At 46.3% G+C, this 12,179-nt stretch overlaps 1 protein-coding gene across 8 annotated transcripts in view; it reads right to left on the bottom strand.

The window, feature by feature from the left end:
• The window catches only part of snap91a (synaptosome associated protein 91a), a 61,478-nt gene that overhangs the window by 1,476 nt on the left and 47,823 nt on the right, over positions 1 to 12,179 (bottom strand). For 3 of the 8 annotated variants that reach the window (XR_006833581.1, XR_006833577.1, XR_006833582.1), the window contains 8 exons: positions 11,548 to 11,560; positions 11,222 to 11,370; positions 10,856 to 10,932; positions 10,289 to 10,303; positions 9,531 to 9,716; positions 8,732 to 8,803; positions 7,345 to 7,573; positions 5,441 to 5,521 (listed from right to left, as the gene is read on the bottom strand). Coding sequence is in view for 1 of the 8 variants with exons in the window: in XM_046314214.1 (XP_046170170.1) it covers positions 7,345 to 7,573; positions 8,732 to 8,803; positions 9,531 to 9,716; positions 10,289 to 10,303; positions 10,856 to 10,932; positions 11,222 to 11,370; positions 11,548 to 11,560 (741 nt within the window). In the remaining 7 variants the exon portion in view is untranslated. Of the gene's footprint in view, positions 1 to 5,440; positions 5,522 to 5,970; positions 6,049 to 7,344; positions 7,574 to 8,731; positions 8,804 to 9,530; positions 9,717 to 10,288; positions 10,304 to 10,855; positions 10,933 to 11,221; positions 11,371 to 11,547; positions 11,561 to 12,179 lie in introns of those variants that run through there. The other 5 variants (XR_006833579.1, XR_006833580.1, XR_006833583.1 and 2 more) reach the window with 5 other exon arrangements.

Genomic DNA, 12,179 nt, shown 5'->3' with positions numbered 1-12,179 from the left:
ATTAAGCATCTCCAATCCAAAATTAAATCTAGAATCGGCTTCCTATTTCGCAACAAAGCATCCTTCACTCATGCTGCAAAACATACCCTTGTAAAACTGACTATTCTACCGATCCTTGACTTCGGCGATGTAATTTACAAAATAGCCTCCAACACTCTACTCAGCAAATTGGATGCGGTCTATCACAGTGCCATCCGTTTTGTCACCAAAGCCCCATATACTACCCACCACTGCGACCTGTATGCTCTAGATAGAAGCTATCTAGCTTACAAATAATAACAACAACAAAATATCTAGTTAACAGAAGAAAGGAAGACAAAATAAGGACAAAAGAAGGACAGAAGAAAAAGGAAAAGAAAGAGGACAACAAAGTGAAACAGTCAGCACTTCTATTGCAACTTCGTATTTCGTCATCCTAACGTAGTCTACACTGCTATCTGCCCAGCAGCTAGCCAGCTAGCAAACGTCCACCGTCTACCGAATAGCAGCACTGTAGAAACTATTACACTCAACTGAACGACTTGATTAGTGTAGTGTTAGCTAGCTACATAGTTGTCTTTGCTGTCTTCGTATCCAATATAATTGTGTAGTTTAGAGCGTGTAGTCTTAGAGTGATTATCTTAATTTATCGAGGTTAGCTAGCCAGCTATTTGTCGTCCTTAACGTAAGAGACACTGCTAGCTAGCCAACAGCTAGCCAACGTCTACTGAATAGAACTTCCGCACTCAACAACCCGGTCGCATTCTGCTTCGCTCCACAGGTAGTATCACATTTTTCATTTCATTTCATTACAGCACAACGGTTTGATTTGTTAGCTACATAGCCGTCTGTGTATCAAAGATAATTGTGTAGTCTAGAGCGATTTTCTAGGTTAGCTAGCCAGCTATTGTCGTTCTTTTAACGCAACGTAACGTAATCAACACTGCTAGCTAGCCAGCTAGCCCCCGAATAGCAGCACTGTAGAAACTATTACACTCAACGGAACGACTTGATTAGTGTAGTGTCAACAACGCAGCCACTGCCAGCTAGCAGTACTGTATCATTTTAATCATTTTAGTCAATAAGATTCTTGCTACGTAAGCTTAACTTTCTGAACATTCGAGACGTGTAGTCCACTTGTCATTCCAATCTCCTTGCATTAGCGTAGCCTCTTCTGTAGCCTGTCAACTATGTGTCTGTCTATCCCTGTTCTCTCCTCTCTGCACAGACCATACAAACGCTCCACACCGCGTGGCCGCTGCCACCCTAATCTGGTGGTCCCAGCGCGCACGACCCACGTGGAGTTCCAGGTCTCCGGTAGCCTCTGGAACTGCCGATCTGCAGCCAACAAGGCAGAGTTCATCTCAGCCTATGCCTCCCTCCAGTCCCTCGACTTCTTGGCACTGACAGAAACGTGGATCACCACAGATAACAATGCTACTCCTACTGCTCTCTCTTCGTCCGCCCACGTGTTCTCGCACACCCCGAGAGCTTCTGGTCAGCGGGCTGGTGGCATCGGGATCCTTATCTCTCCCAAGTGGTCATTCTCTCTTTCTTCCCTTACCCATCTGTCTATCGCCTCCTTTGAATTTCATGCTGTCACAGTTACCAGCCCTTTCAAGCTTAACGTCCTTATCATTTATCGCCCTCCAGGTCCCCTCGGAGAGTTCATCAATGAGCTTGATGCCTTGATAAGCTCCTTTCCTGAGGACGGCTCACCTCTCACAGTTCTGGGCGACTTTAACCTCCCCACGTCTACCTTTGACTCATTCCTCTCTGCCTCCTTCTTTCCACTCCTCTCCTCTTTTGACCTCACCCTCTCACCTTCCCCCCTACTCACAAGGCAGGCAATACGCTCGACCTCATCTTTACTAGATGCTGTTCTTCCACTAACCTCATTGCAACTCCTCCAAGTCTCCGACCACTACCTTGTATCCTTTTCCCTCTCGCTCTCATCCAACACTTCCCACACTGCCCCTACTCGGATGGTATCGCTATCGTCCCAACCTTCGCTCTCTCTCCCCCTACTCTCTCCTCTTCCATCCTATCAGCTCAAACCTTCTCCAACCTATCTCCTGATTCTGCCTCCTCAACCCTCCTCTCCTCCCTCTCTGCATCCCTTGACTCTCTATGTCCCCTATCATCCAGGCCGGCTCGGTCCTCCCCTCCCGCTCCGTGGCTTGACTCATTGCGAGCTCACAGAACAGGGCTCCGGGCAGCCGAGCGGAAATGGAGGAAAACTCGCCTCCCTGCGGACCTGGCATCCTTTCACTCCCTCCTCTCTACATTTTCCTCCTCTGTCTCTGCTGCTAAAGCCACTTTCTACCACTCTAAATTCCAAGCATCTGCCTCTAACCCTAGGAAGCTCTTTGCCACCTTCTCCTCCCTCCTGAATCCTCCTCCCCCTCCCCCTCCTCCCTCTCTGCAGATGACTTCGTCAACCATTTTGAAAAGAAGGTCGACGACATCCGATCCTCGTTTGCTAAGTCAAACGACACCGCTGGTTCTGCTCACACTGCCCTACCCTGTGCTCTGACCTCTTTCTCCCCTCTCTCTCCAGATGAAATCTCGCGTCTTGTGACGGCCGGCCGCCCAACAACCTGCCCGCTGACCCTATCCCCTCCTCTCTTCTCCAGACCATTTCCGGAGACCTTCTCCCTTACCTCACCTCGCTCATCAACTTATCCCTGACCGCTGGCTACGTCCCTTCCGTCTTCAAGAGAGCGAGAGTTGCACCCCTTCTGAAAAAACCTACACTCGATCCCTCCGATGTCAACAACTACAGACCAGTATCCCTTCTTTCTTTTCTCTCCAAAACTCTTGAACGTGCCGTCCTTGGTCAGCTCTCCCGCTATCTCTCTCAGAATGACCTTCTTGATCCAAATCAGTCAGGTTTCAAGACTAGTCATTCAACTGAGACTGCTCTTCTCTGTATCACGGAGGCGCTCCGCACCGCTAAAGCTAACTCTCTCTCCTCTGCTCTCATCCTTCTAGACCTATCGGCTGCCTTCGATACTGTGAACCATCAGATCCTCCTCTCCACCCTCTCCGAGTTGGGCATCTCCGGCGCGGCCCACGCTTGGATTGCGTCCTACCTGACAGGTCGCTCCTACCAGGTGGCGTGGCGAGAATCTGTCTCCTCACCACGCGCTCTCACCACTGGTGTCCCCCAGGGCTCTGTTCTAGGCCCTCTCCTATTCTCGCTATACACCAAGTCACTTGGCTCTGTCATAACCTCACATGGTCTCTCCTATCATTGCTATGCAGACGACACACAATTAATCTTCTCCTTTCCCCCTTCTGATGACCAGGTGGCGAATCGCATCTCTGCATGTCTGGCAGACATATCAGTGTGGATGACGGATCACCACCTCAAGCTGAACTTCGGCAAGACGGAGCTGCTCTTCCTCCCGGGGAAGGACTGCCCGTTCCATGATCTCGCCATCATGGTTGACAACTCCATTGTGTCCTCCTCCCAGAGCGCTAAGAACCTTGGCGTGATCCTGGACAACACCCTGTCGTTCTCAACTAACATCAAGGCGGTGGCCCGTTCCTGTAGGTTCATGCTCTACAACATCCGCAGAGTACGACCCTGCCTCACACAGGAAGCGGCGCAGGTCCTAATCCAGGCACTTGTCATCTCCCGTCTGGATTACTGCAACTCGTTGTTGGCTGGGTTCCCTGCCTGTGCCATTAAACCCCTACAACTCATCCAGGACGCCGCAGCCCGTCTAGTGTTCAACCTTCCCAAGTTCTCTCACGTCACCCCGCTCCTCCGCTCTCTCCACTGGCTTCCAGTTGAAGCTCGCATCCGCTACAAGACCATGGTGCTTGCCTACGGAGCTGTGAGGGGAACGGCACCTCAGTACCTCCAGGCTCTGATCAGGCCCTACACCCAAATAAGGGCACTGCGTTCATCCACCTTTGGCCTGCTCGCCTCCCTACCACTGAGGAAGTACAGTTCCCGCTCAGCCCAGTCAAAACTGTTCGCTGCTCTGGCTCCCCAATGGTGGAACAAACTCCCTCACGATGCCAGGACAGCGGAGTCAATCACCACCTTCCGGAGACACCTGAAACCCCACCTCTTTAAGGAATACCTAGGATAGGATAAAGTGATCCTTCTCACCCCCTCCTTAAAATATTTAGATGCACTATTGTAAAGTGGCTGTTCCACTGGATGTCATAAGGTGAATGCACCAATTTGTAAGTCGCTCTGGATAAGAGCGTCTGCTAAATGACTTAAATGTAATGTAAATGTCTCTCATTTGCTGGCACTCGCTTCATATTCGTTGCCAAACCCACTGGCTCCAGGTCATCTATAAGTCTTTGCTAGGTAAAGCCCCGCCTTATCTCAGCTTACTGGTCACCATAGCAGCACCCACCCGTAGCACACGCTCCAGCAGGTATATCTCACTGATTACCCCCAAAGCCAATTCCTCCTTTCCTTCCAGTTCTCTGCTGCCAATGACTGGAATGAACTGCAAAAATCACTGAAGCTGGAGACTCATATCTCCCTCACTAACTTTAAGCACCAGCTGTCAGAGCAGCTCACAAATCACTGCACCTGTACATAGCCCATCTGTAAATAGCCCATCCAACAACCTCATCCCCCATACTGCTATATATTTTATTTATTTTGCTCCTTTGCACCCCAGTATCTCTACTTGCACACTCATCTTCTGCACATCTATCACTCCAGTGTTTAATTGCTATATTGTAATTATTTTGCCACTATGGCCTATTTATTGCCTTACCTCCCTTATACTACCTCATTTGCACACACTGTATATAGACTTTTCTACTGTGTTATTGACTGCATGTTTGTTTATTCCATGCATAACTCTGTTGTTGTTTTTGTCGCACTGCTTTGCTTTATCTTGGCCAGAATGCAGTTGTAAATGAGAACTTGTTCTCAACTAGCCTACCTGGTTAAATAAAGGTGAAATTTAAAAGAAATAAAAAACAGTGAAGAGGCGACTCCGGGACGCAGTGTTGCAAAGCAAAAGCCATATCTCAGATTGGCCAATAAAAATAAAAGATTAAGATGGGCAGAAGAACACAGACACTGGCCAGGGGAACTAGAAGGCCAGCATCCCGGAGTCACCTCTTCACTGTTGACATTGAGAATGGTTTAGATATTCCATTAAAGATCAGCCGTTAACAATGTCTACACTGTCTTTCTAATCAATTTGATGTTATTTTAATGGACAAAAAAAAAGTTTATTTCAAAAACAAGGACATTTCTAAGTGATCCCAAACTTTTTATTCTGATCACAAAAAAAACATTCCGGTCACTTCCTGAAGAGATGACGTTGATTGACAGGCTGACAGGGAAGTGCACTACCAAGCTTGTACTACTGCATGCTGTAGTCATGCAGGCGGAGTTGGAGATACAGGAAGTATACCCATAGGTGATCATGGAGTGAGTGAAGCTTAGAGTGGGCAGATTAGTGTAACTCACCAGTCACACCAGACAAGAGGTCTTCATCAGCATTGGCCTCGGGAGGCAAAGGAGAGGGCCCGCGAGAGATAGTAGGGAGATCTTCCAGGGAAACACCCGAGGAAGAAGGTAAAGGAAGTAGGAAGAGTGAAGTAGAAGAGCACAGAGGAGCATTAGCATAACAGAGAGAGTGAAAGCTGTGGTAGGAGTTACTGTTATTTAGCCAGTGGGTCCAGGGTTGGGATCAATTCGAAGTCAGCCAATACAGGAAGTAAAATGAAATTCCGAATTAATAATTTCAAATAAATTAAACTGAAAAGAAGAAGCAATTTGTTTCAAACAATTCCCCAATTTTGAATGTTCAATTCAAATCACTTCCTGAATTGACTGACTTCAATTCAAATTGGCCCAACCCTGGATTGGGTGCATGCACAAGTCGCATACCACTATGGGGACAAACCAAGACGTGTGGTGAAACAGATGTTTGAGGAGGAAGGACAGAAGAGATGAAGAAGAAGTTCCAAAAAAAGAAAGCAATCCACGTCCTGTACCTGCCCCAAATAGATCTACGCTAGGAGTAACAGCAGCATCAGCTTTTTCTGCGGTAGGGCTTTTCTCAAACATAGAATCTATAAACAAGGACACACAGTTACATTCAGTTTACAATCTATACAGCATGAGTTCAGAGGGGAAACGGAGAAAAGCAACAACAAAAAGCACAAATTAAAAAAAATATGTTTTTTAAAAGGACATCTAAAGATGTAACACTTTATAATAACTTTCATGAATAAGCATTGCGTTGCTTTATAAAACTGCTTATTCTTGAAAGTTTGCAAAGTGCTACCGATTCATCTTTTAATTGCAAACTGATCATTGAAAACAAAGGAAAAGATGAACTAAAATCAGGTGAAAGATAAAATGAAGATATGCTCAAATGAAGGGTGTTGATATCTACAACCTTGGTCAGAGGTTGGAGGTGAAGAAAGCAAAGGTTGTCATGCAGGCACACTGCAGCTAGAGTGACTATAACAACTAGGTCATGTTCAGTAAGGCTATCAAACACTTTTGCAACAGAAAATGAAAATGTGCGTTCTTGTTGAACACGTTGAGGTAATAACTCAAATAATTTTCTCCCTACTAAACACAACTCTGCTCACTTCCCTCTAGCTTTGACTGACTATAATGGTTCATGATTGAGGTTGAAATCACAACACGTTGAGCCAACGCATTTAATCAATGCCTCTGAAAGTCAATACAAATAACGGCCTCACATAGATTTACGGACAAGTGAAAAGGTTCATTTTGTAACAGCCTGCAGGTTTAATGCTTCAAAACCTGTTATAAGCACGTCTGAGACTTTATAATGTCTAATAATAAGCCCTAGAATATGTTTTGTCTCATATTTCAACTGACTCAATCTGGCTGTTATTTAGTCGCGATCATTATAAAATGATTACAAGGCATTATAAAGGGGCTCATAGTCATGTATGCCCATGACATCATACAATACACGATAACGGCATCATAATGCATTCTTTGCCGGTTTGAAGGGAAGTGTTACTGTTAGTTTCAATAGGTAGTATACCATTAGAAGGCATCCAGTTTTGAGATCTGTGTATTTACTCCTTGTCTACACAGGAAGGATGCAGAGAAGAATCCTAATTTGATAGATACACATACTGTTCCCATCATCATACCCTTTTAATTTCTCATTTGCTGAGGTGGTCAAAATGTGTGACTCACTCAATGCCTGTGACTTAAATCAAACGAATAACAACATAAGAAAACATAATTACAAAAACAAATCTAAAATGTAGGGAAGTTGCTGTATCATCGCCATTATCATCACCATCATCATCATCACCATCATCATCATTGACATAGCGCAGAGCAATGCAGTGTGCGAAGTAGAATGTGCACTTTACCACCAAAGAGGTCGAGAGTTGGGGACAGGGGCAGCTGCAGACTCAGTGGTGGTGGTAGTGGAGGGAACGGGAGTGGCAACAGGTGGCTCAATGGGGGCGACGATGATAGGCACTGCACTAGAGGTGGGGCTGGCTGCTTCTGGGGCAGCCAGCGTGTTATCGAACTTCATAGCAAAGAGGTCCATCTCTGGAGCCATGTTCACACTCCCCTCCGATGGAGCGAAGGGGTCTTCAGGAGGAGGGAAGAAGGGGGAGGGCGGAGGTTGGGGGTTAGGGGGTTTAAGGGATATGACCAAAGAGGGGAGGAGGGGAAGAGAGTAGGGGGAGTTGAGAGTTTGTTAAAACAACAAACGCTGTAAAATACATATTACTGTATGTCTAGAGCAGCTTCCATAATGAGGTTTCGGGGGAAGTAAAGAAAAGAACCATTAACCTTGTACTACAGCCACAGGTTAGAATACTCACACTCAGGGAATGGGCTGCAGCTGGTTTGGTAAATACTGTAGTTACATAGACAGGCCACAGAAGGCGAAGTCCAATGGTTACATTAGAACTAGCACACACACACACACACACACACACACACACACACACACACACACACACACACACACACACACACACACACACACACACACACACACACACACACACACACACACACACACACACACACACACACACACACACACACACACACACACACACACACACACAAACACAGAATCATGCCAAAACAAATAATGACATTTTGGCATGAATCTGCTTCCACACTAATAAGCTCTGTCTACATAGAATCCAAATACATGATAAAGGCGCATATCTGCATAATTCAACGTAAAACTGTCCTACTATTCTAAGCCATAAGACCAAAGCCCTACACACACACAGTAATGGAGCCATGTGAATTACACACACTGTACTTTTGGGCTTCTACAGAAGTCGATTAATACTTACACATTCAGGCCAAAGAGAGAAACAAAAACAGGGTAAATAAGGCTGGTCAGTTAGTATGAAGTAGTATCAACTACAGGAAATATAAACAATTCTAGGATTTGGGCGAAAATTCTACAACTGTGTTTCACTCGAGTATTTATCACCAGGTGAATATTACGAGGTGAGAGAAGAAGGGGTCTGTTCTGAAGCAGGGCAAGGTGGTGGAGGGAGGCCGAGGCTTGGGCCCCCGATAGTGGGGTTAGGGTCGGGACGGTAGGCCCCAATGCAATGTGTCAGATGATTTACTACTGTCCCATATGGTAGCAGAAGCAGCATTGAGCTACCCAAGCTTCAGGATCTCACACATACACTCTTGCACAGACAACACACACGTGTGTTGGAAGAGTGCACACGCGCGCGCACACACACACTGAGCAGTGTTATCACCCACCAGATCCGGCACATGCATCAGCAGCAGGCGCCCTGCTGGGCGGGGCGTCACCCGGGGAGGGTGCAAACGCATCTGAGTACCGGACATGAGAGGAGGGGACCGTGGACACAAACCACAATGCAACACCCAGAAACAAGGGGGAGGCAGGAGAAAGAGAGATGAGGTGAATAAAGAGCAGGAGAATAGAGAGAATGAGAAACACAGAAAGATGAGAGATCAGCATTAGGAGAAAACAGAGAATACGAGATGTTGCTGAAATTGCTGATCTTATTAGTATCATATGGAAGGGGCCTGTACTTTCCAGGCTGCATAAAGCTGCATTCAGTGTGCACAATGTTTGTACACGCTGGGAAAGTGAAGATAGCATTATGTTATCATAAGCTTGTACTGTGTGACAGGAAATGCCAAGCTCAGCGATGGGCAATGCAAACTCTCTCTTTGACAGAGGCTTTTTTCCAAGGAAAAGTGGGCCACATTTTGCTATACAATTTTTATAGGGGATTTAATTCTGTATATCTACTATTAGAAATGAGAGTGAAAAGAGGAGATATGCCGAGTACGGACTACAGTTTCTACTGTTCTCCATACAGTGCAGAGCAAAAACATCCTCACCTGCTTGATGTCTTGGATAAATAATTGACTGACTGATGTAGTGCCCAAATAATGATTAATCTGTCAAGCTAATCAATGTTTAGCGAGATGGAACTTTTGGAAACGAGTGTCCTTACAAGACGTCAGTAGCTATTGTGTAGTCAAGTCTGCCATGATGATCCCTCCCATGAGGCTGACCCCCACTGACCTCCAAACAGATCCATGTCAGAGGCGGTGGTGGCGGGCATGGGCAGCACCACCACGGGGTCCACCGAGGGCGCGGCGGGGCCATCCGTATGGGCCACTGTGGCCGTGGCAGCCGGAGCGGCCGCAGCATCGGCGGGAACAGCGGCTGGCTCAGAGGTGCTAGTTGGATCAGCGGGGGTATCTAAGCCTACACCCCACCCATCCATCCATCCCCACCCAAGCCCATCCCCAATCACAACAGGATAGAGGAATAGGGGGCAATATAACAGGGAGAGAGAAGTAGAGGGATTGGGTTGAGAAAAAGAAGATACATGTAAGATATGTCAAAGAAAACAGTGGTAATAGAGAAGTGGAGAGGAGTACGTTACACCTTGAGAGGCATTGTTAGAGATCACAGAGCGAGACTAAGAAGAAGGCTGATCCTCTCAGATCCTAGGTCTGCAGCTGGAGTCATGCACTGAAAGGCCAGTGAACCACAGGTACAATGGTCATCTTCCAGACCGACTACATTGCAGTACATCATTGCATCAACTTGACTGCGCAGTCGGTAGCAGATTGCTGTATCATATGATGTGGCTAGCTGATGATGTGGTTAGCTGATATGTTAAACCCCTATCCAGGTGTTTACTGCAGTCAGCCTGGAACGTGGCCTAAGCCTCCAGATAGGTGTTGATCATAACTTCAGGTGTAAATCCTAGCAGTTGTCATGCTCTGCTGTGGATGGGAGCTGTAAAGAACAGAATGTTCCTCGGTACTCACCGCCACCAAGCAGGTCTGTACAAGACATTGAAAGAGAGAGAGAGAGCGAGACAGAGAGAGAGAAAGAGGAAGAGCGATAGAGAGAGAGAGAAAAGAGAGAGAGAGAGAGAGAGAGAGAGAGAAAGAGAAGACTTGAGTGAGGGATTAATACAGAGAATATAAACATGGAAATGCCTATCAGGGTCAATAACTCACTACCATACCACATAACTACTGTACTTCTGATTTTCAAACTGCCATCTGAAAACAACAAAACACTCCAAGGAAAAATACAGTTTTCTATGAGTAAGAGGCCCTTAAAGCAATTTCAATCTGCAGAGGGGCCAGGTTTGAATATATGCCAATATCAGCCCTTCCCTTGAGTAAGGGTGGAGAGGAGGATGTAGGTAGAAAGCATGAAAGAGAGCAGGGTGGAATTCATTAGGCACCAAACGGAAGAAAACGAACTGAAACAGGGAGGGAAGTCCTCGGCCTGCAATGAGAAACGCTCATGTAAAAAAATATATATATATATTGTGTGGCATAAAGAATTTGCAACCCAGATATGAAATGTATTAAAGGCCTTACCTCCCCATGACGAGATAGAGGCTGCTGCTCCACCTGCTGATGGGGAGGCTGACAATGGGTCCAAGTCTAGCAGAGCACTGCAGATAGAGTGAGAGAAAGAGAGGGGGGGAGGTAGAGAGAGCGTAACAGAGAGAGAAAGAAAGAGAGAGAGAGAAAAAGAGACAAAATGAAGAAGGGGGAGAGGAGAAAGAGAGACAGGAATAGAGAACGACAAAAGGGTTAAATGAGATACATTGATACGTTAAATGGAAATTGGAGATTGGAGACTGTAGATTGTACAACATAGCTAATGGTTAAAGCTAGTGTGGTCTCTGAAGTGGCACTTGAAGTGGCCAACCTAAGAGCCCATAGCAGATGGGCGCCTACTTGTTGGAGCTCTTGAAGGTGGGTGCCACCGTGGGTCTGGCGGGTGGTCCAGGGCGGGCAGGAGCAACTGGAGCAGCAGCAGCTGCAGGGGCCGCTGGAGCCTTTGTAGGCGTGGCGGCTGCGGCCGGGGAGCCATTTTCTTCACACTCCTGTCAGACAGAGGGTTAGCCTCGTTAGCCAGTTGCAATGGCGACGCACCACAGTTACAGAAGCAGACATGTTTTACTGATAAATGAATACACTCATAAACAAATAAATGATCCTCAAATTGTCGGCAGTTGTCAAAAAGTTTGTCTGAGGTGTAAAATAAGGAGTAGCCGACTCACCTTGGTCGGTGACCTGCAACAATGAAACAATAAGAACGAGTTAAAACCACCATAGCATCACCAGATGATATGCACGGTGAAGCACAAGGGCTGTTACTGAGCTGTGTCAGATTGACAGCTAAAGCAGCCCTGTTGTTTTGGTGGCAGAGAGCAGGCATTTCCAGGCAACTCCATTGTGAAAAGATACACTCTTAGGAAAAAAAAGTGCTATTTAGAACCAATAAGGGTTATATGGCTGTCCCCACTGGAGAACCCTTTGAAGAAACCTTTTTGCTTCCAGGTAGAACCCTTTTGGGTTCCATGTAGAACCCTTATCACAGACAGTTCTATACGGAACCCAAAAGAGTTCTCCCTGGAACCAAAAAAGGGTTATCCTATGGGGACAGCCGAAAAACTCTTATGGAAGCCTTTTTTCTAGGAGTGTACTCCATCCGTAGTTTAGATTTGCAACACCGAATAAAACAATATTAAACCACTTCCTTGAACAAAGCTTTTCATTCTTACTTTCCACACATAACAAAACCCATGTTTAGCAATGACATGCATCAAAAGCTTTGAGGAGGTGGGTTGATCCCAATAACATGACAATGAAGTTAACATGAACATTGAAGAGCTCGGCCACGTCACATTAT

Source organism: Oncorhynchus gorbuscha, linkage group LG19 (genome assembly GCF_021184085.1).
Source record: "Oncorhynchus gorbuscha isolate QuinsamMale2020 ecotype Even-year linkage group LG19, OgorEven_v1.0, whole genome shotgun sequence".
NCBI lineage: Eukaryota > Metazoa > Chordata > Actinopteri > Salmoniformes > Salmonidae > Oncorhynchus > Oncorhynchus gorbuscha.
Note: the sequence above shows the minus strand (reverse complement) of the source record. Positions and strands in the feature narration are given on the sequence as shown.